The sequence below is a fragment of the Grus americana genome, chromosome 2 (genome assembly GCF_028858705.1).
Source record: "Grus americana isolate bGruAme1 chromosome 2, bGruAme1.mat, whole genome shotgun sequence".
Classification (NCBI taxonomy): Eukaryota; Metazoa; Chordata; class Aves; order Gruiformes; family Gruidae; genus Grus; species Grus americana.
The window spans coordinates 41,425,130-41,452,422 of record NC_072853.1 but is presented as its reverse complement, the minus strand read 5'-3'; the positions used below and the strand labels follow the sequence as shown (position 1 = coordinate 41,452,422).

General features: G+C 37.9%; 1 protein-coding gene across 4 annotated transcripts in view; it reads right to left on the bottom strand.

Annotated features, from left to right (window-relative positions):
• TOX (thymocyte selection associated high mobility group box) overlaps window positions 1-27,293 on the bottom strand; it is a 221,726-nt gene that overhangs the window by 72,152 nt on the left and 122,281 nt on the right. For all 4 annotated transcript variants that reach the window (XM_054818093.1, XM_054818091.1, XM_054818090.1 and 1 more), the window contains exon 3: window positions 19,869-20,111. In XM_054818093.1, coding sequence (XP_054674068.1) covers window positions 19,869-20,111 — 243 coding nt within the window. The remainder of the gene's footprint in view (window positions 1-19,868; window positions 20,112-27,293) is intronic.

The following is a 27,293-nucleotide window of genomic DNA, read 5'->3' as shown; positions in this document are numbered from 1 at the left end:
ATTTTGTTTGCACATTTTTATCTACCACATGTCTCCTTCTGATGGCTAAATTACAACTAGTCTTTTTAGCCAATATTTTAAAGGACTTGGCAGAAAACCTAAATAGCAATTGCAAAGATGATAGGGGAAAAAGTTGCATTTGACTAAAACTGGAAGTATTAAGACCCTTAATCAGCATATATGTTTGCAAGAATTGCACTGAATACAATTTTTCAAGGATTCTTCATTTACTAGTGAGAATAGTAAAAATGTATTAGCTACGAAACAGCACTCACTGCCTCTCTGATCACTACCCAGCATTTCCCAGTGTTCTCTGGTTAGTAATGCAGTAATGCAGCATTTCTTGGCATGTCTGTGCAAAGTGAAAAGAATATCACAAGGTGGTTTTCTTGGCTACGACATTCCCAACAGACTGCAGCATGTGTCAACAGAAAAACCAGAGTGACGTGCCTTCCACTTTAATCGACAGATACACTGCATGCCAGAAAACAGCAAAAATATCCTTTTTAATGTAACTTCTAAAAAGATTTCTAGAATTTGATCTATGAAACAGTTCAACAAAATAAACCATGTTCACTCATGATGAGTTTGACTGTATTTAGATTACTTATTATATACAGATCATTATCCCTGATATAAAACTGTCACATATTAAAAAAGACCCTATATGCAGATAAAGGTTCCCCAGAGAGTGTCTCAAACCCACACCATATTCTAGAGCTCTGTATATCATATTTGGGGCTTTTGAGTTAACCAGAAGTCATACAAAAGTACATGTAACCAGACAGCTCGTTATTGACTTTGTTTCTGAGGAGGCTTATGTACATTATTTATTCAGGCAGCTGTAAGAAATAGAGTGCTCTTATGCAACATGCTCCACATTTGACAGATTCACATAAAAGTATGCAGTGGTTATGTCAGTGCATTTGGTCAAATCTTACCCTGTTTTTATTATATTCATGCAAAAATGCATTAGACTTGTTTCCTTGATATGACAAGTTCTTTTGGAAGAGGGCCACAACCAAAGCACTGCAACAATTTTGTGGTTACTGCTAGATTCGCGCACAAATGTTATACTCTGAGCCTTTTTTTTTGGTGCCATGTATGTCTGGGCATTTCATAAAACAAGCCTTCTCTACCGCTTGAATTTTGCTCACTGCTTTATAGCAATTGGGGCTTTGCAACAGTGGTTAGTTCCTCATTCAATAAATCTTGGTGATGTGCAACAACAGACAGGATTGACTCTATGTTCTCCAGCTGGCACAACTGTACATTTTCATAAATTAAATTAATCTAATTCCTTATATAATGTAGCTGTGAGCAAGAACTGCAGACGTGGAACTCTACCTTTTTCTACAAAGCATGAATAATGATTACTTCTTAGGTGGGTGTGTGCACATTCTTGTTTTATTATATCAGTCTCACAAAAGAAAGATTGCACCATGAATGCCACGATTATTTTTAACGTACTATCAAAATCTGGCAAAATTACTGGCTATCTGAGGTTACAAATTTATCTCATTTTAAACCTAACTTTATCACCCTAGATTTATTCTCTTTTTTAAGTCAACATCTGTGGTGTGTCCTAACTAAAATGTGGGGATTCTTACTGATGGATGAAATTTAAAACCTCTACTTGCCCATCCAACCTAAAAGACTCAAATATGCCACTGTAGCTGGTCTTAAGAACACAGGTCACAAACTCTAATTCTGAAATACTTGTCAGTCATTTGAGATGTTCTGTAGGGCTGTGATTCCTTTTCTAAACTGCTATGAATTTCAGGTGTCTGTACAATTTTGAGATTTTCATACAAAAAAATCCATAAATTAAACCCTCCAGCGGATACTGAATAGTAGAACAGAACACAGTAAGTAATATTGCTACTAAATCATCGGAATCACAAGTGGAAAAGAAACAAACATCTGTTCTTCTATAGGTATGAATGGAAACAATGAAACACAGTAAACGAGCATGAAAATATCTCCTTGAGAAGTAGTATTATTAATCCAGCAGCTTCAACTGAATAATCTCCTCATAACACCTTAATACTAATAACAAAATAAATTATCTGTTTAAATGGAACATTTAGTCTGCATTCAATACAGACTTGTCATGTTGACACTAGTAAGTTAATAAACAAGTGGGTATTAAATTAGAATACGGGAATAAAATATACACTACTTGAATCATCTGAGAGGAAAATACATATTTTCAGTCATCATTTTAAATTGTTAAAAACCTATTAGACAGTAAGATCACAGTAAATACACAACTTCAATATGCTCTAATTCTGTGCCATTTATGAGATTTAAGCAAATATCAGTGAGAGTTTTAATTTGGATCTCCCAACAGCTAGACAGGATTATTGTGAGTGTAATAGTTTTATGTTCAAGTGGGATTCTGCTGTATTAAACTCTTTGTTAAACAAATCAGTCAAGCTCTCTCTCTGGAATTTTAATTTGCACCTTTGTAGATGAGCAGTGTTTCACTTTTAATGTTTGATTATCAGCACGTACTTTAAAGAGGCAAGATCTTACCACTTAATATGAGTTTTCTTTCATTTTCACTTGAGCAGAATCATATTTTAGTCCAAAAAGGTTATTGCTGTCTTTAGTTATGTATCTCTCAGGGCATTTAATTTGCAATAAAAAACACTCTGTAAAAAAAAGTTGCCATGTTGTCAACTTAACTAAAATCTATTTTCTGTTAGGCTGCCAATGTTTGCTATCATGTTAACTGCAACAGCCCCATCCTTTACCAATAGCAGTCAATAGCAGTGCTCCCTGCAGCATCACCAGAATTAGTCTGGACACAGAAATACAGGTCTAAAAGTTCCATCACAAGGCAGCTCACTGCAAAACCCTTCAACTTTTTTAATGCTACCAGCCTGTCTCACTCTGATTCTTTCCTGCCGGATAACGAGCTATCTTACCTTATCCTGATTTTTAGATTTGCTTTCTTACTCTAGTCCCAGTCCAGAATTTGAGAAATACTTCTAAGCCAAGAAGGACTTCTCTATCCCCCTGGCTCCCCAGCCATTCCTCTCAGCTGCCACTCAGGCTCACCATGCAAACTGCACACACAGGTGATCTCATCTGCTTTGCCCGAAAACGCAACAGCGGCTCCAGGTTGCACCAAGGGCTCCACACTCTCGCTAGGTCATGATCTACTGATGCATCATGCAGCAGCACAGTTACAGTCGCTTCTCACCCAGGTGTTCGCATGGGAGTCAATGGAACTATTGTCATCAGTAAAGTGAGGTCTGAAGCCTTTTAGAAGATCTTTATTAAATTGTGTAAGAACAATTATGTCACTGTCTTAAGTCTCACAAGAAAGACTAAAAGACTGTAGACTAATAATAATTAATCATCTGGGCATTCTTATGGGCTACAAAACCAAGTTAAGTTCTTGTTCTAAATAATTCTGTGTAGAAGCCTAAGCTTTGGTCTCATACATCCAGATGAGATGGATGTTCTGGATATGCTGCGATGGGCAGGTCTCTCTCTCTTTTGATCTCCCTTTGTCTCACGTCCTGACCAGGCAGTCCCAATTCTCAGAAAATATTGCCAATAAAAGATTAATCACAAACGATGTATGCGCCCCACTTCAACTTTGGTTTCATTGTTCTGGCATTTTCCAATAAAAACCTTCTCTGCCAAAAACGCTCCTCCAACTCTGGCTGCTGTTGAATGCCTGGAGAGTGTCAGTGAAAAATTAAACATCTCCTCGCTGTTGGATGGAAGCCTACGATGAATGTATTTTTAGCACAGAAACAAGCAGACAGTGAATGCTAGGTGTGAATGTGCAACCACTTCTGACCTTCTCCGAGACACGGCTACCATACCGTGTGGGAAGAGAGAAGGCAAGCTTGTTTCACTCATGATGAATCCACGAAGATCAATTCCAAATCTCTCCTTTTATTCACCGCATATTGGCTAACTGTCTCAAACTTTCTTTCAAAGGTAAATTTTAAGTTTAAGTAAGTCCTAGCTAATGTCATTCTTAATTAGAAATGAATAATGACATACCTTATATAAGATTTTATTCCTGACTTCAAAAGGAGCTACCTAGGTTTGTTTGGCGTCTTTACTTTGAAGAAAATGTCTTTTATTACTTATTTTAGTACAACACATTAAAATCAAATATCTCCTGTAGCAAAACGATTCAAGTCCCTGGAACTCAAATAATTTTCTAATAAAAAATGCATGAGACAAATAAATGCACTTTATGTTCCACAAGAAAAGGCAGTTTCAACAGGCTAATGCTCAGAGAAAATTCATTTTATCAACCAGCCATTTCATTCTTTGGTGCTGTTACAAGCTCCTCACGGTTGCTAAGCAACCATAATTCATCGTACCTTTTAATGGATACTCTGCTACTGCTGAGAACATTAAGGTGAAGAGAATAAATGCCTTGGGTGAATCTTGAAATCTTTCATTATGCATGTCATTCTATTTCTGTAATGCTATAATGCTGAAATGTTTCTGTGGCAGGAAACTGAGTTGTGGTAATTGCATATTCCACTCATATATGTTTTGTAAGCAGAGCAGCACGTACTTGTCTAAAATGAGCTATTTCTAACATGATTGAAATTGGACTTTTCTACTTCTAAAGGTAGTAAATAAATCTCAGGAAAAAAAAAAAGAATGAGTCTGGAGTAAAATGTCTTGAAATTTTCAGCAAGAGTGACAAAATCCTATGGCATAAATTGAAAGTAATCAAACAGGCTTGATTGTAACGCACGGTGGTATGTGAATATACGGTACACAATTGAAAATGCAAAAAGTACAATAAAGAACCATATATCCTGTGCAACCTAGATCTTTTTAAAACACATGACGTTCAGATACATGTATGCTAGATCAGGCGTTTCTCCCTGTATTATTGAAACAAACCTCAGGTTTCAGCTGAATGCAAATCATGAGTATTATGTGCACTTCCCTCCTCGTTGTTTAGGGTCTTTTCTCCTCGTGAGAAATACTTCCTTCTACCAGCCAAGGGGGCACCAGCACGAATACGATTTCACAATTAAGTTTGTATTTTGTAAAGAAATAGTAAAGACATTATAAGGTAAGATAGAGTGCTCAGATACCTTCAATGATGGATAGCACTACAAAACCCCGAGATGGATTTGTTTTATGGGTTCAGCCTGCATTTCTGATCCTGATTATCTTCTCTTTCACACCTGTGTATACCAGGTGATGTGCTCTTAAAAAAGCAGCTATAGTCAGATAAGATGTAAATTAGTTTTTCCTTGTTTTGAACATTAGATTCAGGTTTGTATTTTATTTATTTTAGAAAGAATACAATTAGCCTTGGAGAGAAACTTGCTACTTTTTTTTCTACGTACCTTTTAACTTTACATGTCTGGGCTTGTCATTGGAAATGCTAAGTGACAAGCAATATTTTCAGTTCTCTTCCTCAACCATTTACAGCACTCCCCTTCCAGAGGCTGGTGATCTCAACCTCATCTTGAAGCTGCATAGGCAGTAATCCTGCGTTGTGCAGGGAGGACCCGTCAGAGAGCTCTTACAGCCCTATCTGTTTTGATGTTGGAAAGGAAGGACAAAGTCAACCCTTTTGCTTATTCTATCCAACTGTTGAGGAGTGTTTTAAAATTACCTTTGCTAATCTGCTATTTTTTTTACACGACTGCTGCATGTCCAAGTATTTTGGCAATACGCTTCTTTCATCACATTGCATGAAGATGGAAGACCTCTTTCTCTGAGAAACCTTTTGAAATCTGTTCCTCAGGAAAGCCATCTGGAGGAAAAAGAAGGGGAAGGTGTTGCATATATGTACACAGATGAAGAGAAGAAACTGATGGGGTTGCAGGATGGAGTTAGAGACTTCGCATCAATCTACTCTAAAATGATTGCACTTGTTGAACAGCACAAGGGGAAACCAACACACAGTAATAACAGGAAAAGTAGGAAAGAGTTAAGAGGTTCCGAATCAGGGATAATGCAAAGTTAAAATAAATGTATAAATATGTCAAACCAAATTATTTCTTTCAATTTTTTCTTCTTCTCAAGTATTCATACAACTCTACTTTCCACCAAAAGAAAGCATACTTGACTTTTCTTTCCCCCCTCTTAGAAAGCATACTTGACTTCTCTTTCCCCCTCTATTCTTCTCCTTCCTTACTTATTCTTTCTTTTGTGTACTACTAGTGACAAAAACCAATAATGTGTGTTTTATAGCCATGGTCTGTTTATTTTCCAGTAAGGAGAATGTTGCCTTTCCTCCAAAATCGTCCACCAAAGTAAAAGGGTGAGATAAAGGAGCAGTACCTTAGCTGTCTGATTTTGAAAGACTGTTTCACTCTTGTAAATGTAATTTGCTGATGCAAATCACTCATTCCCTTCGCTCCAAACATTTGCTATGCACAGTTTCATTAGTGGAATCTGCATGCACCTGAAGAATGGCTCAAAAATTGTCTCCTAATAATTCTCCTTGTTATTTTCTGTTGCTTAGAGGAAGGTCATCCCAGTGAGTAGCTATAGCCTGGAAAAGTCTTAGAAGGCAGAATACTGAACCGCTTCTGACTGTTCATATTCTCCTGCTTAGGTTATCAAAACTACACAAACAAATAGTGGACTTCCACATGGGAATAAAAGATGTGGAATCACAGTAGTCATGCTTCAAAGTCTTCCTCAAAAACATTTTGTTACATTTCTTGGAATGATTTGATCACACCTACAGAAAGCTTGGGGAAAATTCAAGGCCTTGTGTCTTCTTAAATTGGAATAATGTCTTAGGTGCAGCAATATGATGGATGCTACTTCTATCTTTCAAAAGACATACTACTTTCTCTTGAAACATTTAATTGTGAATCAGATATATGCTTAATATTGATCAAATCTACCATTTCTAAAGCTAAGAAAACTTAGATAATTCCACATTTCCTCTGGTGCAAACCTGCTTTGGCCAATGTCTTGCAGTTTTGACAAGGGTCAAAAATACTATAAGAATGCAATATTAATATTTTAAGCTTCACTATGAAGTAAAGAAAGGGGATACTTAAAATCATTTATCAAAGTAGGAAAAGAACAGCAAACCAAGACCTAACCACTGGAAGGTCACAGCCAATAATGTTTCTGCAAATAGAAATGGGCTGCAGAAGCATCAAATGCAAATTATGTTTGCTGGAGAATTTTAATAGAGTTCTACGTCACATTATAAAATGTTTAATTGTAACCCCATTTTAATAACACCATCTGATTAAATGAAAAGACGCCTTGCTGATCGCAATTACAATCTGTCAAACTGCATATTTATTTACAGTTTGGTTTCCTAAAACCATAAGATAAAAAAAGGAAACTCTATTCAGCTTGTCAGCAAACCATAATTATTGTGTATCCTTCTGTCAGTTTCTGCATAAAACTTTTGGTTCTAAAATGGATCTAATTATAACTACCTCAACATTTTTATAAATGCTTGCTTTCCCTTCTTTTCCCTTCCCTCCCTCACCCCCCCCCCCCCCGCTTCATCAGTGAATTCTTTGTTGCAAACTCAGGAGGAAAAACTTCTTCTAAGTAAGCAACATTTGTTTCTCTATTTTATCTTTTCTATCCAAAGTTATTGTTAGAATATAGAAGACTATTCAATGTAAATATTATTGATGGCAGTGCACCTTCCCAGCACTGCACTCAAGCAAAGCCACGGGATTAGGACTCTATTGCTTTTTTTCTGCTTTGGCATTAATGTCTTGAATATCAGCTGAGAAGGTCTTTCCAAGTATATCATGTAGCTCATCTTCTACAAAGTCTATTTATTGTAATTTATAACCTTTCACAAGAAACAATTTGCCAGACAAACAAGAAATGAGTCCAAATGTCTGAACACTAGTGTATGTATCAACCAGTTACAGAAATTACATCTCAAAGGTAGGTCTATTAAATCATCCAGCCCATCTCCCAGCCAGTCCAGGATTTTCCCATACGTATACGTTCCAGTGCTTTAACACTACCTGGCAGACTATTCAGATGACATTACAGGGTTTTTTTTCCAACCTTCACCCGTTGCTTATTTTTATCCCATTACTTGCAGTGACAATACTTAAGTATCATAAACATCTATTCCTTCAGCCTAACTTTCTAAGTAATGGCTGATGATAAATAAATATAATATTGAAAATATGCACATAAACAATTTCATAAAATAACACACTATACCTGAACCTTCAAGAAGAGTTATTTTGCTCAGTGTAGGTTATGGGATAATACAATCTGGATCATGATTATATGCTAATAAGATTTGGAAAAAGCTGATTATTTTTCTACTGTTTCTTAAATGGTCAAGTCAGCTGTGAACCAAAACAGTCTGAGTTAATATACATCCTCTTGATTATTTATTTCCTAGCTGTTCCATCAACATCTATTACCTATCATTCTTAGATAAATAAACATTTTATAAATATAAATATATACATATATAAGCACACTTTAAAAACAAAAATAAATAAAAAAGATTAAATGGTCTGCATTAACCTACACTGACTGTTGGGTTTAACGTATACAGTTAAGTAGGAGAATTATTAAGGCTGAAGACCTGTACCCTGAGTTTGCCTGAGGAGTCCGTGCAGTTGCCATTAGAGGAATTGTCTGAAAACTAAGTTAGACAAACATCTGTCAGAAATGACAAACATAGAGTTATCCTGCTTTCGTGGAGATGACCTTTTAAAGTCCTGCTTGGACTAGACTAAGGGAGGGACCTTAGGGTTCCTTCTGGACCAATTTCTGTAATTTGGTAAGTAACACAACATTAAGGCTGCGCTGAGCTAGGATCCAAGAGGTCAGGTTACTCAGGTAACTTTCTCCTGTAGCGCAGCTTTGCTATACTGTCTTTAATGATAAGATAATCAAAATAATAAAAATGGTTTCAAAAGAGCACATTAGGCGATATTTTTTCTCTTCAGTGTTACACCTTGCACTAGTTTTCCAAATGTTACAAAGAAAACCGTTTCAGAATTATGACAGCAGAGTGTGGATCATTATTGACAAACACTTTTGTTGCCACACCCTTAATCCGATATAATCTAAAATCTACATTTTCACAATTTATGAACAAATGAAAGCATCTGCTATAGGGCGATCTCCGTTTCTATCGAAACTCTGGGAAAGTCCTCACTAGAGCTGGACAAGGTCAACATTAGGCCGAATATTTCTGAAAACCCCACTGAGATTTTCAGCCAGTAACAGAGCTCCTAAAATGCAGTTCAGAGGCAGAGGCCACAAACGACCAAGTTAGTGCAACAGTACCTGCCACAATTAAAATTGCATAGGCCAGGACCCGGGCAGAGAACTCTCCTTTCGTGTGTTCTCCCCTCCCTGCGTTCACGAAAGCTGATGGCAAGTGAGAAGAAACATGCGTGCTATGCAACCAGTATGACCCGGGAGTCTGGGGCAGGGGAGCATCAAACTGTGTGGTTAAACAGATACCTCACTTCTCCCTATAGCTGACTGCATTGCAAAGGCAGGTGAAACAACCCTCGCATCATTCCCGTGGCTCTTAAATAAGGCCGCTGCATCTCTTCCAGGTTGCATGATACCTTAAAGGTCTCAGTTATCATTATATGCAGTCACCATATTGCTTTTTATTAGATGTGTAACACATGGCAGTTAATTCCTGCCTTTATTACATTTGAGGACTTCTGCTAGTTCTAATATTGAAAGTTGTCTCTCACCATACTGCTGCCCACCTTTGTGTTACTGATCATCAGACATGAAATCAGCTCCTGGTAATACTTTCGTTATTATGGGTCCCACAATGTAGAGTCATCTTCTTCCCCTCCCTTAAGATCTGTCTCTTTCAGCCTTTTTCAACTTGGGACTCATCTGTATTTGTAATTGTGAATTACATTTTATTGGGTTTTTAATAAAGTAAATGTCTGTCTATTCTACAATATAGTATTTGACAGAGATGAGGGACTGATATTGCAAATACCTATTTGTACTGTTATTAGTACATTAACTTCTTATCTAATTAGTGACTACAAAACACTTCAAGACACAAGAAAGGTGCTGCAGAGGAACAGAGTGCCGCTAGCGTTATTTGTCAAATGCTGCGGCTTATTTTTTTCTAGAAAAAATAACTTTAAAAAGTTTTGCCAGGGGTTATTTTACACTGTATACTTTCTGTCAGGCAACTTAAGCTGCACTTAATATCCAGATCAGCACTAAGCCTATTGCACTAAACACTTTTTATGCTCCTTCATAAGAAAAGGGAGTGTAATAAAATTCATTACACTGAGATCCCACACTTGAGTATTAGGGCATGTGTAGGAAACTGAAGCTTAGTTACTGAGTTAATCTCTGAAATTCTTTATGTGTGAATGAAGGGAATCTTAAAATGTATTAGAAGGAAGTCCCATTTCTGAATAAGAAAAAGTGTTGCATTTCATCAAGGGCCTGATCCTGTAAATCCTCCATGCACAGGGCTTTTTTGCTAAAGGACCAGAACACCTAATTTCAACCATTTTTTCAGTTATTATAACTTTTGTAAGGATGAAGGGAAGGCACCTGTAGCCCAATATCACCACTGTCAGGAAGTGGAATTTCAAAGATGGGATATGAAGTAGCCTCATCTTGTCATCCTTTAGGTATGCCATGTCCCACCTTAGCAGCTAGGCTACCTCCTTTATTAACTCAGATAGCAAAGGTACCTATTATCTAAAGTTACTAACTGTCAGGCACTGCAACCTCACTCATAATCCAGGGATTTGGTAAAAATTTTCTATGATGCAACTACATACAGTACGTTGATCAAATCTGTTGCATCTACTTCAATACTTTGGCTCTAGTTTCAGTCCCTGTTTAACGTACAATGTGGATCCCCATTTTGGGGGGAAGGGGGATGTTGCAGATGCTACATCCTGTCTTTTACATTCCCTTTCCAGCAGAGGGCTTCAGTGATTAACAGTGTCATGTGTACTTACATGCATATATATGTATATGTTCATATATATGTATATATGTGTATCCATGTACATACGTATATGTACGTATGTACCCTGAGCACTGGAGTCCGCATCATCTCCAGGTCAAGGTTGGCACACGGAGTGCCACGTCACTGCCTGCAACATCTCCTTTGTCTCTTTTCCTTCCCTGCAGGCTGCTTCAAATAGGAATGTTGGGTACACACTGACAATATGTAAGATAAACTCTAATGCCTTTGTTCACCAGAATTCAGGTGGAAAGGGTTCATTTTTGTGGGTTTTGTAACCGTAAGATGTGCACGAGCATGCCTTAGAGGTGTTCCTCACTCCATAATGATTCTTGCTGCCACTACATACTTTTTTGCAACTGTATCCATCCATGAGATGCAGTCAATGAATTAAGAACATTAATTTTCATGTTTATTGTCCAAATATAGAGGCAGCAGCATGTACAACATGCCATAAATGCAGTTGAAAGGCGTGTGAGTGAGGCTACAGAGATGCTAAGAAGTTGCATACATGTGGCTGAAGGACAGCATTACACCAGCAGTGGAGGTTCAGGGTTTACACACCATCCCCAAGGAACCCCAACCTGAGAAAGGGCTTTTACATAGTGCGTCTGTGTAGACTTTGTATAAACGAAAGGGGGAAAAAACAGAGAGGCAGACATCAATCTAAAATTAATCTTTATGTTATTGAAAGGACCAGGGGAGGAGTAGGCATCCTTACAGTTTAAGCATTTCTTGATTGCCTTGAGAAAGAACAAGAACAAAGGATAAATAAGAAATCAGTTGCATTTTTTTCTAATGATTATTTCTCCAAATCTCAAAACACTCCCAAGCAGAATTCTTTTCTTCCTTCAGTAATATACTTCCTGCAGCAAAAAGTCAGTGAAAAACTGAAACGATACATAAAATTCTGTAAAACCATTAATACAGATAAAAAGCCTGTGAGACTATTAATTGGACCTTTTAAATTCCTTCAACTCAGAAAAATCAAGAAAGCCAAGAATGTGTTTTTTCTCCCAAAGTGAATTAAAAATTTTGCTAAATATCCATGACTCTACACAGGCAAGACTAGACGAGGAGAACGCACACTCCATTCTAGCAGGTGACGCTGTCATGAAGCTCTGGGTTGCTGGTGTCCCAGCCTTCAGCAGAGTCATGCAGCACATCTGAACTTCTAGCTTGCGAATGGCAGCTTGAGTTAAAACAGAGCACGCCATAGTGAGACTGGTTTTGTCCACACAACACATCTTTTTACTCCCTGAACAAGGTGGGATGAGGTGATGAATGTAGTACAAATACATGAAGGGTGTGCAGTCTTCTCAACCGCTTTCCAAGTTTCAAGGAATGCAAATACATGCATTTAAATAATGAATCAGGTGGAAGGAGAGGCTACTCCACCCGATGCACAAAAGTCTCCCTTTTATCTGCACTGTGGGCTTCTCCTTCCTTTTTGTCTTCACAAAACCATCTTCACAGTTTTTGAGACAGACATTTCACTTCTATTCCATCTACAGGCCTTAAGATCACTAAGATTTTTTTTGCCAAAGACTGAGTCTTCAGAAACATTTCATTATCTTGCTGTTCTCGACAACTACACGCGATGTTAAAAGCAGCAGATTAAAGTCAACAATCTCTGCTGCTGAAAACCCTGAATTTCTGACATTTTCTGAGAGTTATGTTTTCTCTATTTGCATACTCTGTTATCTGTTTTGTTTGACACTTACAGCTATGTTGCTGCTTATGCATTAATCACTCCTGTGAGTACTTCACATGTGAGGTGTTGTATAATCTACCACCCGCAACTGCAGGCTTTCTCTCTGTGCCACATTCATCATGTCTTAGCCTGTGCCTATCTAGTTAAAGTCTAAGAAACAATAATTAATACTGCTACACATTTTCTTTTCTTACTTTTTTATGTAGCAAATAAATTCCTATCAGACAATGGGTAACCGTTGTGAAAAAAGTTCACCAAAGCATTTTCTACAGAAGGCTGTTTTCAAAAATAAAATATGCCACCTTGTTATTCCTTCTTGAAATTATACTGAAGTTGTTTTCCTACTGAATTTGTGAAATATGTGAGCCACATGGAGTCTCAACAACCACATTCAAATAAGCAGAATGCTGTACTTCCCCATTGACAGTAAATCAACAGCTTCAATGGCAATTTTAAAAATTTAAGAGAGTTCTGTCATTTGTGTACAAATATTTTCATACAGTAATGAGCAAATATTTACTTGCTCTGTCTTTAAGGTAAGTTCTTAGTATTTACAGAAAGAAAGAAAGTATAGCTTTACCAGAGAGTTTAAGACCAGGAAAAAAAGCTAAGTTCATGAAAAACACTAGCCACAAATATTTTCACAGCAATTCTAGTCCTAGCTGACCTCAAGAAGGTGGGGTCCATCCATAGCCTGCTCCCACAGGGTGCTTTCTCCCACTCTGCTATTTTCTCTTGAGAAGGAAAACCTGTAGAGGTGCTACCAGCGATGTTCCCCTTACCACGTATGCGTGGACTAATGTTTACTGCCGAGAGACCCCAAGGGACAATGTGACCCACGGGAAGGTTCTGGTCCCCCCACTGTAGTGAGGCATTCATGAGACCAGTCCCAGACAGAGCACATCTTTTTGAGAGATGCCCCATCTTGATTTCAATCCTCAGATACAGAACCAACCACCTCCCGTAGTACATTGTCTAAATGGTAAATCTCTATCACTGTTAAAATGAATGCTTTGTTTCCAGTCTGATTTTATACAGCTGTAATTTCTAGAGACCAGGTGTTTTAAAGTTTGGGGTTTTTTTGTAGCATGGTGAAGAGCCTTCTACTAGCAGATATGCAATATGCAGGTATTTACAAAACTTTGATCAAGTTACATCTTAATCAGCTCCTCTACATATCCTTTCTGTTGTCTTTCTGATGACAAAAGAGTGGAGCAGACATCAGAAGTAAGGAAAGATAAACATGATGTCCCAGAGCCCTTGATGGAATAAATCATCATAATTCTACTGAAGACAATAAAGTTATGCTGACTGACATCACCTGAAGATTTGGCTCTGTATCCCTACGGTTAGGCTGTTTGACAAAACATACACTAACTATTGTAACCTTTTGCCACACAAGGCTTATTTCAGTGAGAAAATCCAGCTTGTAAAATATGGTCTTTTGGAAAAGAAAGATATCCTGCAAGAATACAAAGAATAAGAGACAAAAAACCAAAACAAAACCCCACAACTTTAACACAAGATGTTCCATGACCTTAGCTTTATGATTTGGTGGTTCTGATGGCAATAACTCACTGCAATAAAATTTGGGGTAGCAGCAGGTCTGTGTAGCATAACAGTAAATTTTGATGTAAACTGAAGACCAGAGCCTGGTAATGAGGCACAAATGTGAAGTATTCACCAGAGACTAAAAGTATCTTCTACCACTGGCATGCAATACAAGCTAGAAAAAAGTATCCAAGCATGACTCAAATCTCAACACTTAGGTTAGAAGGGGCAAATATTTTGTTTTGTTATGAAAGTTATTCATCTTGTTCATCAGAAATAAAAAATTTCTGTTTGACTCAGTAGTTTGCACTAACACTTAAAGGTGCCAAAAAAAATCAACTGTATAGGTCAGCCTCAAGATGAGTCATGAATACTGAATTTAAACTAATATGTATGAAACTGGTAAAAAAAAAAATCTCTTAAATACATCCCAGCTACAACAACAACAATCTCCTGTATTGGATTTATTAGCCACTGTACTGTGAATAAGAAATGCTAGCTTCATTCTACCTGAGATGAAAAATGAAAAAAAAAAAGTAGCTGTCTGCTTTCTTCCCTGTTATACAGTGCCACATTTTGTTTAAGATATTAGTCTCTCATGGGCTGCATATCTAAAAAATATAATTCATGAAAAAGTATAACGTAATTGTTCAGGCTTTGATGAATTGGGGCATAATGTTAAATAATTATTCATTGCCTTTATTCTTCTGTCAAAGTGTGCAAAAAAAAAAAAAGCTTTTTATTGCTTTTTTTTTATATAAGGACATGGGCCTTTGTGACATGCATTTTATTTTAAACTAATGCTTCTATTATTCCACATCTGAATAATTATAGCTGACATCATCTACTCTTTGGTGTCCTAGAAGATCTTTAGCTCTAGTCCACTGTTACATATTTTATGCATTACATGAAATAAAATACCTCAAGATTTTGAAAATATTTATTTTAAAAACAGCAATGAAATTGTCTGTAATCACATCTTCTGCTCTGCTTTGAAAGCAGCATTATTCAATATGCCAGTGGTCTTTCCATAAGAGCAACATATTAGAAATTCATGCTGCTTTAATATATCTGAATTCATTGATGTACTGCACTCCCTGTAGACCTAAAGAAACATTTTTGCTTCAGTTTCATATGTCCTGCACATTACCTACTGATGTGGTGGTTGTCAAAACAGTTGTACAGTAGCCTTTGAATTCAAAGTGTGCCTTAGCTGTATACTAAAAATGACAATAAACCTAAGTATATACATTATGCTGGCTTTTGTTGCCAGCACAAGTAGAGCATTTGGGAAATAAATCGCATGATTTTATTGCCTTTTAACATCTTTTCCACTTTAAACTTCAAACCCAGAAATTTGGAGCATTCCAAGAAACTGAAATCTCTTTTATTTCTTTCTTGTAAATTTTCTATAGTATACCATCATAAGCCACATTTTCAAAAAGATCAGCACAAGATTATAAATGAAAGCATTCCAAAAATAGGGGGGTTTTCCTCTATGTAAAACCAGCAGTGTGATTTTTAATGCTGTTTTCTTGGGGAAAAAAGCAATCATCTGTAGGACATACTAAAGAAGCTGAAATGTCTATAATTTTGTGGATAAAATGAACACACCGTAAAACTCATTTTATAGAACACATCCAAAAAGCATTTTTACAGATAAACGCACATTCTCATAGGGATGGTATATAAATGGATTTATTTGCAAATGTTAGAGGGGTATTTCTTGTGGTCTTTGGAATATTTCAGGAAAATTCATGCAGAGAAATGCTTGCAGGTCAAGCCCCAACTGGAACTGAACCAAACCTACACAGGGCTACCTCAGCTGTAGTAAATCAGGAAGGGATGCCTCTTCCATCACAGAGAAACAAACATGGCTACAGAACTATCAGTACATCTTCATTAAACAGCTCTATCTATATCTAATTGAATCCACTTAAGAAGCAGGAAGAGAAGTCACGTCCATTGTGAAGGAGGACTTTAGAGAGCTCCCACCTGTGGCCCACCATGCCGGGGCTGGACTGTGTGTCCACACCACTGTGTGTCACATCCTGCACAAATTCTGTAGATTTCTGAACCCCCCAGTATCCAGATATAATGAGCATCTAAAGAAATCTGTATGTGACAGCACGGTATAAATTAGTGTGCGTGTGCGTATATGCCTGTATGTCACCTAAGCAGAAAACAGAAATACACAAACATAGAAGCCAATATATGAACTGGCAGCAGAATAATGAGAAAGAGAAAATTTCAGTGATTTTTTTTTTTTTTAGGTAGTGGGGGTGCAATAGGAAGTCCAATCAATCAAAAAACCTTCAAAGGCAGCTAATTCTAAATGTAAGTATCAGACACAGTAAATGGCAACGGGAAATTTTCATCTCCCAGCATTGTAAAATTTTTCAGAAAGAATTCCCACAGTGTAAAAAATCTGTAAGAAGCTGATCCCTAATAGGAATTCACTGAGCTGGTAGTGGGGTCTTATTGTGTGTGTTTAAGCACTTCCACAGAGAATTCTTACAGAGCTTGGGGCAAATCCTGCAATCCTTACTCAAAGGGATTTCATCTGCAGCTTTGAGGGAGTGCTGCACAGTATGAAACCAGGACTTCTAATGGGGGGCGAGTTTTGATGGGTTTTTAGGAGAGGTACATCCTCAATTTTCAATCCATCCAAAATCACAGAAATCATCATCTGAAAACACTTGGTAGTTGAGATGAAAGAAAAATGCTACAATCAGTGTACAAACTATTTTCTCCTTTGTTTCTGAGCTCACTGTGTTTCCTTTCTTTCACTTGGATAGCGTTAATTAATGCTTTGTCTATAAAAACACCTACTGAAAACCACTCACTAGTTCTAACACAGACAAAAAGGAAAGTATTATTGCTAAAATACCAACATGGGTTAAAAACTGGCTAAAAGGAAGGGTGTTGAAAGTAAAAAAAAAAAAAAAAAATTTCAAATTCAATCAGAGGCCCATTGCACTGCAGCTGAATTTATCCCAATATAAGTAAAATTTGCTGAAGATGTGAAATTAATTAGGGATACAGAACAGCCAACAGATTCATTTCTAAGAATAATTTTTCTAAAAATACTCATTAGTGCCCTGAAAAATGAAGTGAGATACATGGTTTCCAAATACACTAAGCGGTAGTTGATATACCAGAAATTATATAGCACCAAGGCTTTAGATAGATTGGAGAAACTTATACATTATTTCCTATGTGAGGCAATATAAAAGTGATTTAGGCAAGTACTTGTTAAATGGATCAGAGTTTGATGAGACAGTAAAAAGGAAACTTACAGACCAGTAATAGTGAGAGAAAAGAGTCATATTGAAGAAAAAAATGTAAAAGGTTCTGGATTATAAAGAAGAGCTTCAAAGCTAAGTAAAGAATGCTAACTCTACAAAATCCTCTGTCTTTCTTCATCAATAGAAAGCCAAAAGGACAATGGAGCCATTCTGTTCACTGAAGAAGTCACTGAATTCACTGAAGAATTAACTTAAATTATCTCCCTCAAGTTATTTCCTCTCAAGTTATCAAATTCAAATCAGAGGAACTATACTGCCAAACAGTGTTTGAACTGCACAAAACTGTGGTGTTAACATCCTACCAGTTGTACTAACGTGACATGTAGCTTAATCCCCTTGACAGACAACCAGCTTGAGTTAAAACTATTGCTAGTTAAGAGGCCCTGTTGTGTGCAAAGGGCATGCAAGTTAGGGACGGCCGTTGACTTAGCCCATGATGCTTCAAGGATCATGCTTTATTTATTGAGCGTATCCTCAGAAATGACTGTTAAAATTTAGCACATATTTTCTTGAAGTCTGATTTTCATTTTTTCTGATCTTCGCTAAGTCCCAATAGCAAAATTGCCTAGTTATATTATTCGGCCTTTTTGTATTTGCCCTCAGTGCAATAATTCACTGTGATGATCTACAAACTCTCAAGGCCCTTTGTTCGGAGCTTGTTGCAAGCGGTTAATGTGGAACATCAGAGCTTAAAAGAATGCATAGTTTTGATCCATAGCCATGGCTCAAAAGAGGTCAACTCAGTGAAATACTGCTCGTCTTGACTGGAGTGCCAAGCCTTTCTCTTACTTTTTCCAGTTCTTCAACAGTTCTGATTCTTGGGACCCCACACAAGATTTAGCTCATGCGCTTTAATGCATGCCATCAGCTTTGTAGAAATGCAAGCAAAATTCAAAACATTTCCACAAAGTGTATTTATATTTCGCTATGAAAATCTGCCTCTCCCCCATTCCTCCCACTATTGAACATAACCCTGGGGTCAGATTCCGACCTCAAACACAAAGCGTGCAACATTGTAGTAAATCAATAACAACTAAGCAGCACATAAGAAGCCAAGACTAGCCCCTCCGCAGTACAGCTTGTGGGACATCCTCAGAGGGAATGCAGAGATCCTCGAAATCAAGACAGCTTTATTTTAATTAAGTTGCAATGAAATACTGTGACAAGGCAGATTTTTGTTTTAAATTAACTGTTTTCTGGCCACCACAGCGCCCCAGCCCCTGACTCTGGGGCTGTTAGCCTGAGGGGCTGGTGGGGAGCTGAGCCTCAGTCCCCAAACCTCCACATGCTGCCTCAGCTCCCAGGCTCCCAGGCCTGTTTTTTGGGGGTTTTTTTTAGGTAATGTGATGGGGAGCTAGCAATCTAGCAAGCTGGAAGCCTCAACAGCCTCAGTCCCTAAGCGCAGAGCCTCCCAGCTGGGACACAGGGCCCTAACGCTCTGATCCTTTGGTGAGAAGCCCAGACTCTTGGATCTCGAGGAATCTCTTAATTTCGGCTATCTGGATCTGCAGTTCCTGGGCAACCCATCTAGCAGAGTGCCTGAATTCCAGTGAGCTCCACACAATGCCAAGCCCCATCCTCTTCCATGGGATTTTTAACTCTTTGGCTTAGAATTGTACATCGACGTTAAATAATCTTGTATGGAGCTTCTATGCAAGAAGTATACTAATTATTTGTAGAGCCCACTTGAAAATGTAACATGTAAAGCAGCTCTGCAGTTGTTGCAAGCAATTTAACATTCAAAGAAGTGATTTATAATATCAGGCTTCCCAAGATTACAACCATAATGACTATCTGACAGACTTTATAAGCAAATCGTCCAGTCATTTCAATTGGATTCTGGCTGGCTAAGGACTGGGAACTGTAAAAAGGCTATAAGATTTGGCCTAGAATCAGAAATAACATTTGCTGTTTTCCAAACGTGCGGTAAACAAGAAAGGAGATATTAAATTTTTGTACATCTCTCAGCACATGCAAATGAGAATGGAAAGAGCCTCGTCAGGCAAACACAGAACAACGGCCATCTGGATCCAAACCCTGCTCCAGAGGAAGTCAAAGCCTTGAGCCTCTTTTTGTCATTATTTACATCCGTGTAAAGCAGGAGTAATTCTACTCGAGGTGGCGGGTAACATCCTGGCTTTGAAGAAATCAGCTGTAAAACCCCCACCTCCTTCGGTGGGGGGAGGATTTGACATGGGGAGTGCGATGCAAAACCCAGAGTCAGGCCAGCTTGCTCCACAACTTGAGTGGTGCAGGAGTTGGCCCCTCAGAGGATTTCAGAGAGGTCTGTATTTCCATGATTTTACAACTTAAAGCAGAACAGAAGGGAAAGATTAAAAATGCTTACCACAGAGAGGGAATTGGAAAGCAGTGTCCCGTCTTGGCCAAGCATGTTGGAAACTGTAATTTCAGGTAGATCCATGTTTTGTGGGTGGAACGGAAGGAGGCCATTGTGGTTCATGGGATGACACAGAGAGTGGTACCCAGACTCTATCTCATTCAAGTGCACCAGGGAGTGGTCAGGCAATGATGGAGGAGTTATAGGAGGTATGTTAAAATCTTCACTTTCGAGGCTTGGGCCAGGAAAAGACTGGAAAACAAAAAGCAAACAGAAAGTGCTATGAAAATCATGCGAATAGGGGTCAATAATAATAATAAAAGTCACACAAAACAAACAAAAAGGGCCCAACTTACATACTTCTAAGCAGTGGCTTCAATTTAACAAAGAGAATATTTTAAACACCCATATATTATAACAGTGGAGTTTCACCATTATGTATGGAAGAAAAATTGCCTCTAAGGCATAAGAGTCTCTGATACTTTCATAGCTTCCATTAGAAAGAGATTTTTTTTTAAAGAAGCTGAATTCAAACAGAATTCAAGGGTCCTATTAAAATTTTCCAAGAGTGTTCATCTAGCTGAATACCTTTTTCATGGGAATTGTGGAAAAGGGAATGCAATTTATAAAATTAACATTGGCTCAAAATGGTTCATAAGACTCCCTGCTACTCAGATCAAGAATTATATAGTGAAGAAGAAAGATTCTGCTTTTAGGCTTACAGGAGAACCACGCATTTGTTCTGCTACAAAGAAAAACAAATAAATACATAAATAGTACATAATTTGTATGAATATACTTAGTGTTTATAAAAATACATTTATGGTGTCTCAGAAACACTGATTTTTCCTTTTTTAATCTACAAACTCAACGATACATACATTTTGTCATTCATCTACATGAGTTACTCCACAGAGCAACTGTTTAGTCTTTTGTTGCCTGCTGCCATTAAGTCATCCAACTCAATCTGATCCAAGGAAAAGCCACAGGCAAAGTCAGAGTAATGCACCAAGGTGGATAATTGCTATTATTTATCTACGTTCTCCGTACAGCAGGTAGGCTCATTTGGGGGATAGGGGTGGGTATGCTTATAGTTCTTAAAGGAAAAAGGTGAGCAGGGTTAGATACATGATCCAAATCAAGAGTTAAAGGGATCAGTTCGAGTGGTTCAGCCTGAAAGCCTGCCCTGCTTTTCTGAGAACACAGTTCTCATCTCCTTTGCAAGCGATCAGTCTTTTGCACATCCCACGCCCACAGTCACAAGGTTTATAGCACAGAGACTACTGCCACCCTTCCTGCCCCACCGCAGCAACGCAGCCCTGCTCTGAGTGCAACTTTTGTTAAATCTGGAAATGTAAGGATTTAAATACGTTCTGCTCCTGCAAAGTATCTTCAGGAAAGACAAAAATGAGGGCACAATTTCAAAGAGCAGCTGTTAGAAGAAAATGCTTTCCCCAATACGAGTTTGCAAATGGAGGACAGTATGGTGTATGAATTCATGCAGAAGGACAAGGGAAGAATCAATGCCCAATTATAAACAAAGGGGGTTTTCATTAGTCATCATAGTAATACTGTCCTCCCAACGCCTGAGGTTACTCTCCTCTGTAGGACCATGGACACAAAAACTTAAATCAGACCAACAATATTGTTACATCTTTTCAATGAGCTGCTGAACACAGAAGAACCTGCTGTAGCGCACATTGCCATGGTTTTGGTTGCTTTGCTTATTTCCCAGCAAAGTTTACACCTCTGTTACCAAATATCTTAGTATGAAACAGAACAGGAAGGCTAGATTGCAAAGGCCACAGTAAAGTCCCAAAGAATGAAAACAACAGAACAGGGAGAAGAAAAGGTTTCGTAGTGATATCACCATCCTTATGTGTGAGGACTTTGATTCTGCCTGTGCTTTCCAGCTGTGTTGCACACCTCTGGCAAAGGAGTTTGCTCTCCCCTTGCCCCTGCCCTCTCCTTAATGGGAACCTGGTGTGAGTCTACTGCCATTTGTAAGTCATATTTGCCCCTGCTTTTAGAAGCCACGATGCAGCCATCAGTGGAGACATCTCCAAGGGAGGAAATGCAGTAAAAATAGACCCTCACTAAATGGAAAGGAGACTTACACATGGCAAAGAGAATACGTGATATTTACTCAACCACAATGTATAAACTGTGCAAAACCAAATAAAAGTATTATGGACACTGTATATAGTATTTGCTAATTACCATTCTATTAAATTGATGATGAAAAGAAAGGTACCTAAAGTGAGCTTAAGGTCTAATACCACAATAACAAAGCGGTGAGGAACAGAAATGAAGGAAAGGACAACACCCATAATGCTCTCCAGGACCAGCACTATCCCACACAAGTATACTTAGATCTGGCTACTGTAATCCTGCTGAACCTAGATCCATGTAACCTACAGCTAACAGGAGGGATTCATTTTGTGTTCAACACTGTCTTTTCTACTGTTCCAAAAGACTGATGGCCTCAAAAGAGTTTTCTCTCCCATCATTTTGCAGGTACAAAGAAGTGTTAACAACTGTTTTCTCTCTCACAATCCTACAGTGAAAATACCTTGTGCTGCATCTTTGCTGAACCAAGATGTCTCAACACCTTCTAGAGAGGAAGAGAGATCTGCCCTCCTACTGTCCTTAAGCAAGACTAGGACAAGAGTCTACAGTATTCTCTCACCACTTCTTTAAGAAGAAGAAGGGATTTCAACTCACATTCGCTACTAAAAGCAAATATTTCTAAACCAAATATTGACAGGCTGGGTGTGCCTACACCATTAATATTGGAGGTAGTCAGCAAATCTGCTTATTTGTACACCCTTTTTACATGCCATATGTGGATAGTCCAGGTTTTACTTCAGTTAGACTTTGATTTGCTGTGTTTCAATTGTATCTTTAATTAGTAACACTTCAAACATGGTGGAAGCAATTGAACTGCCATTAGGATATTAGCTTCACTTATTGAAAAGGAAGTAAAACACTAGTGGCATAAAACTCCACAACCCAAGTTGCATCATGTGTAACTACATAATAATGTTATTATATGGGCTAAGCATTTTAAATAGACAAATGCTCTCCGATTATTTAAAAAAAAAAATCACACCATGGTTATTGCTTGTGAACAAGTTAGAGTGTATTTGATGCCACATCACTGTCCAATACACTTAAATAAGCGTCTTAAAGTAATACTAATGTAGCAAAGGCAATAATAACACACCAAAACAACATGTCATTCAAGCACTAGTACTTCCTATAATGTTTTTTCTTTTCTTTTTCTCTTTTTTTAATTTAAGACATAAACTATTTTACTACTTCAATAAAGCTAGCAGAATCCAAGCCATATGCTAATGGTATGGACAGATATTTGAAAGCATCTGCAGAGCACCCTGCTCACCTAACATTTTCTGCCAATTTGGTATTTCCATACTTAGTTTGTGTGTATGTAACACATACAGGCATAACTTCTTCAGGGAAGTTACTTCAACAGTGATGTGACAGTACTCCAGTTTGTCTTGTCCAGGAGCATGGTTCAGATGCTTGTAATGACTTGGCACACTGGCATATCAGAAAACAAAAGTCCTATATAGAGAGAGAGATATATATATATATACAGCAAACCCAGCATATCCCAGAAACAAGGCTGTTGCAACTGCACCTGGAGGGAAGGATTGAGGGACAGGACATATGCTTGTCCTGCCAATAGAAGCTACAAGCTTCAAACACCCACTCCTACTTTCCTGTCACCTCTCCCCTTGCCACTGGGAAAGCCTTCTTGAGGAGTCCCCTTGATGCAACTGATTCAGTGCTGGCAATGGGCTCTCCTGGAACGTTGTATTGTTACTTTCTTCCACAAAAAGACATTTAAGGGAACTTCAGCACAAGGCCAGGTCCGAGGTTTGCCCTGCAGCAAGAACTCCCACTCCCAGGCCAGTTATCATCCTGCCCCCAACTCTTAGAGCATCTCTTCTTCCAACCCAAGCCATTTGTCTGGAATTTCTAATGAAAGCAGTTATCTACCATCAAAAGCATTAGGGAAGGCTTCATTCCCTGTATTCAATTACAATTCATAAGGACAGCTCATATGTATTAATAATAAATGGTGGCCTGTAGCTTCAGCTCTGTTAGGTTTTTCTTGGGGGTACGAAGAAAAGTTAGGGTCCTTTCCCCCCTCCAAGGGTTTTTTCCTTCATAGTTGGCTTTACAATCAGCAGGAGTTTCTCTATTCAGAAAGACACAGAATAGCTCCTTTTCATTCTACTGGTCACAGAAATACTAGCAAGCTCGCCTTTTCACTTTTGAATCAAAAAAGAGTAGCAGTAAATGCTTTATTTACTTTACCACAGAGCTGCTAGGAACTTTGCCAGTGGTTTCGCTTTCATCTCATGACTGTGGGAGTGGATGAGGTGTTTATCAGCTCTTCAGTTTAGGGGAACTTCCTGGACCTTTATTACATTCCAGAGAGAAAGCCCTCTGCAAAGTAACACCACTAAACTTGCTGCATAGCACTGAACAGACACAGGCTTTAATTTCACTTTATTATAAAGAGGATTTTCATTACACCTGTATTTATTATAAGCAGATTTCAGTATATTTCAGATGGGAGCTACACAGTGGGAACCTCAGAACTGAGCAATACGGGCTATTTAGACATGAAACTATGAAAAAGCTGTTTGAATCAAGGATGTCTTCCCAAATCTAAAGGACAATATTCCATTAACCATTTCTGGTTAAATATTTGTGACATTTCTGCCTCAAATGATGGAAACTTCATAAAGCAGATGATCTTTGAGATGCCCATTCTGAGATCAAGAGACCTCATTATCTATGCCACCTTAGCCTATAATTTTATGAGAAAAGCTTGCCAGAATAAAATGATATGAACACTTAACCCTGATTCACTGTCCAACCCAAATCCAAGCTTTTGTTCCTGAACAATGACCTCGTTGGTCCCCTTCAATTTATCTTTTATGCCACTTAGCCTGGCCAAATCCAGCAACAAGCTATGGAAGGGCGGCAAAACTGTGTGGGAGGTGTATGTCAAAGGTCAGTTCTTTACTTTAGCAACCCGTAACTCAAATTAGGGTTAAGCATCCTGCTATGCTAATAACACACACAGAAAAAATTCTAGTATTTATTTTCGAGGAACCCAGATACTCATTGTTTTCAGAAAAATAAGGGAAATGCTTGCACAAGCTGCTGCATAAGAACTGAGGAAAAGGGAGTAAGGAGAAAGAAGGAAATAAAAATAAAGCCCCTTTGGTTAAGTACTCCATAGTGATGATGGCATGTTGGCCAGCAAAACTTACTTATGTTTCAAAATGATTTTAATAGAACTTTAAAAAGTACTCAGAGAAGGTAAACCAAAGGAGATACCTTAAAGAGACTGACCACAAGAGGCAGCAAGCATTCAAATATCCAATATAAATCCCTCTGGAAAGAGCAAAACCGTTACTATATGATAGCACGGAAGACAATATACATTAAGTTAAGTCTAATTTGTGTGCTCAGTGGTTGCATCAGTCACCATGTGTATACTCAACAGAATCTGGTATTAGCAACAGTTCCTTAAAAATTGGGAATTTGCCTATAGATATTTAATGTAAATGAAATGAATGGTACTGCCAACTATGTAGAGCGTGTCTTAATTTTTCATTTGCACGAAGGCTTCTGCATCTGAACTGTGGAAAGATGCCAGTTTTTAAAAGATAGATGCTTCAGGCTCTCTCCTCTTCTATTATTGAACACATTGTTACATAACTGAAATACTTCTGAATCGAGAGTAATGTAAAAACAATGAGCTCATTAGAAGAGGAAAAAGAGCAACCTACCTTATGCACATTTTAAAGTTAGGATAATGTATTTGACAGCAGATATTTCTACCAGTTTTAATAGGATCAACCTTATCTCTAATTTCTAAACAGAGCACCTTCAGAAGAAAGTGTTTTTCAGCTTCTTTTGTCTCTGCATGAACAAGGCTTGATAGCTTGAGACTATAATGCATTACTGTGGAAACCTTCGGTCTGTTACATAAATCATCTTAACACTCAGCAAGAATTGTCCAACAGTGCCATTGATATGTTCAAGTCAATGATCCTGCAAACAATTTTTTTGTGTTTCTTCATATGGTAGACAACAGCAATAAATCATATTCATTTAAAACCACACAATATACTAATTCATCAAGCAACAGCTATCAAAAATATATTACAGGGGAAGGTATAACTTTTTTCTATTGTGTTAATCAATTTCTCTAATTTACATTAGGTAAAGGGCAAAGCCTCAAGCAAAACATTAATTTTCCAGTACCAGATGAATTCCATTTTCAAGGAGAATGTGCTGACAATGATATTATTGATTTAAAACAATCACAATTTTAAAGTTAACAGAATTATTTAAAAAAGTAGATTTTTTTAAGATTCCACTCTTGAGAGTCTTTGTGTTAATTACATTAATTTTATACATATACTATAGCAGTTTGCTGGGAAACGTGTTTTCAATGAAGGCTTTAAATTGAAATACATTTTAAAGATGACAATAAGTAGAAGCACAAATATTATAAAAGATTACAAGATCTGGGCTCTGCAGTCACCAATACTGTAACCAAAGCATTTAAACTTCCCTTCAAAGACCCAGCTGTGCACTTTTCCTATTTAGAAACTTTGAGTAAATTTACAAGAGCAGTGCAAGTCTTTTTAGAATTACTAATCAACGCCCAAAGAAATTCCTTAGGAATACGCAAGAGCCCTAAGCACACATGGGGCATCCCTAGACCTCCAACCTGGAGTCTTGCCCCGTCACCTGTGCCATCCTCCCAGCCACCTCCAGGGGGGACCCAAGCGTGATTGTTGTTCAACACCCTTTTCACTGTTCTCTCCTGAAAATAAAGGCACTCGGTTCCCCACAGCGTGTCAGTCCCCAATAGTGCAACCTCCAAAGAGCAGCACTGGGGGTGCTTTAGCTGGGCTCCTGCATGAACATGGCTCCTGCTTTTCCAGAGTTTTGGGGATGCTGAAAGGAATGGGAGACTTTCACCTGGATAGGTTTCTACCATGCTGCCTCCTAGAAACAAGTAGAGCAGCTCCCTCCCCTCATAGCTACTGCTTCAGGCTGTTTTACAGACCAGGAAAAGGAGACAAGAATATTCACAAGATTTTCTTTGCAACAATGGGAGCAAATTATTATTATTATTATTATTATTATTATTATTATTATTATCATCATCATCATCATCATCATCATCATCATCATCAAATGAAAGCTTAAGATTCTTAAGGTAACTTGGGATCCTATTTGACAGGCAGTATCACCTATGGTAGAATCTTGAGCTCAACACTGCAAGATATACTTCTATAAATTAGTCACTATATTTGCTAAATATTCTTTTTCAACTAGAGATAAAAAGCGTATTAAAAATAAAACACTTTT